General features: G+C 35.6%; 1 protein-coding gene across 1 annotated transcript; it reads left to right on the plus strand.

The window, feature by feature from the left end:
- Window positions 1–1,547: 1,547 nt before the first annotated feature.
- LOC110093062 lies at window positions 1,548–2,486 on the plus strand. Its single transcript, XM_028698237.1, has one exon. It carries the CDS (start codon window positions 1,548–1,550, stop codon window positions 2,484–2,486), a length of 939 nt encoding a protein of 312 aa, XP_028554070.1.
- The last annotated feature ends 296 nt before the right edge of the window (window positions 2,487–2,782 follow it).

Consider the following 2,782-nt stretch of genomic DNA (forward strand, 5'->3'; position numbering starts at 1 on the left):
ATTAAAATTTCTTATCAAGATAAAATTAATAATTTTATATTTTATCAACGAAAATATAATTTAAATTTTGATAATATGAATTCTTATATTTAGATTTTTATTCACATACATTTAATACATGTGCAATAAAACAAAGTATCTTAAATCTCATCTACAATTGGTTTATTTATTTATTTTTTATATATTTTAAGTTATAATATTGCATCAGATTTCATTCTATCTTTATGACATACTATATTTTTTTGAATTTCATTAAGTGCCTTAACAATTTATATTTACAATTATCCCTTTCCAACATAAAAAGGCACTTTTTTTAGTAAAATTTCTATTCACAAGATTGAGTAGGGAAAGGAACCCATACAACATCTACAAAAAAGAAAGAGGAACTGTAGCAGAAATAATGTCGGGATTTTAAGTCGACAAATTTTGAATACTGAAAAAAAAAAACCCCAGAGCCACACAGCACTAAGAAATTCACTAAGAAAATTGTCTGAATTTGTACATATTTCATTCTTTCTAGCTCTCTACTTGAGATGTCACAGCGGTAGCCCAGGCGAGATGGTGCCACTATGATAGTAGTAGCGGGGGCAAGATGGTGGCAGCCAGGCAGTGTCAACACTACCATGTAGTGATAAGAGAGTAATGCGAGTGACACAGTGACAGAGTGATGAGATAGGTGACTTGGGATAAGAGAGTTGTGGTATCTTTTTTTTTTTTTTTTTTTGAAAAAAAAATAAAATCTATCATTTCCAATTTTATTAGAAGTTCTTTTTACCAAAGTAACCATGTTAACATTTAGGTATTATATATATATATATATATAATTACTATATATTTGTCCAGACACAATAAAATTTCTTAATTATAATTATTATTTTGTCTTATCTCTATTTTTAAAAGCCTATAAGGTATCCCATTATTATATATCCCCTAATAGGGCATTATGATAGGCAAAAGTGTCTCTATTGAAAATCTCTAGAAAATGGACGCTTGGAGAGTATAAAGATTGGCAAAGGTTTTTTATCAAAATGTTTCCACAAACCTAAGATCTTCACAACTTGCTATGCTGAGTGCTCTGGGATATTTTGGAGATCCTAGGGTTTTTTTCGCTCTGCTCTCAGCGCTGCCATCGTTTCCTACGATCGGGAGAGGTAAATCCTCTCCCAGATGGAGATCAACGAATTCCCCCTTCTTCAAAACTCTTCCATCCTGGGTCTGATTCCAGCATCTTAGAATGGTTCCTTCGCAAAAAACCTGGCAAATCCTTCTGCGTTTAAAGAAGATTTCCCGGTCTCCTTTGTTCGACCGAGTCAAAAACTCTTTTTTAAAGGATAAGATCTCTCCGAAGGCATCTCGGTTTGGTCTTTTTCGTTGATAGGTTATTCTCTAAGGCCAAGGCCGTATTATGAGCGAGTTCTTGAGCAATGAAAAAGGTATGGATACTGAAAGGTTCATTTTCCTTACTCTCATTAGCGGATGGTTTTTTCCTGATCAAATTCTCTAACCAAGAGGATTTTGATCTTGTATGGTCTGGAGGACCTTAGTTCATGTTAGGGAAACCATTTATTCTCCAAAAATGGTCCCCTAAATTCCAACCAAAGAGGGATGAACTTTCTTCTATTCCCCTTTGGATAAAAATAGTTGATCTCCACTTGGCCCTTTGGACCCCAAAGGGAATATCTACTATAGCCAGTTATATTGGTAATCCCTTATCTGTTGATTCTCTTATTGCTAAAAGAGCTAGATTAACCTATGCTAGAGTCTGTGTTTCTATCACTAAAGAATCAACTCTCCCGGATGAAATTCCCATCAACATTGAAGGAGAAGATATCATGCTCAAAGTAATTTATGACTGGAAGACAAGTCGTTGTGAAGGATGTGGATCTTTGGTTCACAGTTATGCTGCTTGCAAGTCAAACCCAAACCCGGTGCCGGTTGTTCTTCCCCCTCCTAAACCCCAAAACAGAGGTAGAAGTCTTAGCCGGAACCCTAGATTCCAAATTCCGGCTCCGGAGAAGCCTGCTTCTCTGGAAAAGGCAATTTTGGCTCCAGCGAAGCCCGCTCATCCGGAAAAGGTAATTTTGGAAAGTAATAACTTGACCGTTAACCCCTTTCCAAAATTATCTCCAGCGTTGGAAAAGAAAATTTCTCCCCTGATCCCTAATAATTGCATTGGCAAAGATGCAATTATTCCTAATCTGAATTCTCCTATTGAAGAAATTTCCTCCTCTAGGCAACCTTCTATTCCCTCTGAAATTCCTCAAGCTAAGGTAATGATGTCAAACAAATTCTCAGCTCTTCAAACTGATGACCCTCCTGAACAAGAGATGGAGGATACTAGCTCTGTAAGTAATAGACATGAATTTCATTCTGTTACTGAATTTTCCTCTTCTCCCATCTCTTCTGGAAACAAAAATCAAACTTCAGCGGTCTCTATGGCTACTAGAGCTAAGTCTGCCAGGAAGGGGAAAAACTCTAAATATTAATGTTTTTTCCGCATATTGGCTGTTGGAACGTTAGGGGTTTCAATAACCCTAAAAAGGTTAAAGCTTGTAGAGAGCTGGTTAGTGCTAATAATCTCGGTTTATTATGCATCTTAGAAGCTAAAGTTAACTATGAGTCGATTAATGACCTTTGGTTTGTTAATTCGCATATGATTTTTAATTCGGAAGATAGTATTAATAATTTTGATCATTCTAATCCAGGTAGAATCTGGATTAAGTGGAATCCGTATATTATTACTTTCTCTCATCTCTTTATTGCTTCCCAAATCATTCATGGT

Source organism: Dendrobium catenatum, unplaced genomic scaffold (genome assembly GCF_001605985.2).
Source record: "Dendrobium catenatum unplaced genomic scaffold, ASM160598v2 fragScaff_scaffold_1056, whole genome shotgun sequence".
Lineage (NCBI taxonomy): Eukaryota > Viridiplantae > Streptophyta > Magnoliopsida > Asparagales > Orchidaceae > Dendrobium > Dendrobium catenatum.

Bases quoted from the DNA above. Each gene is read 5' to 3' on its own strand.
- LOC110093062 (XM_028698237.1), top strand. From the start codon at position 1,548: ATGTTAGGGAAACCATTTATTCTCCAAAAATGGTCCCCTAAATTCCAA.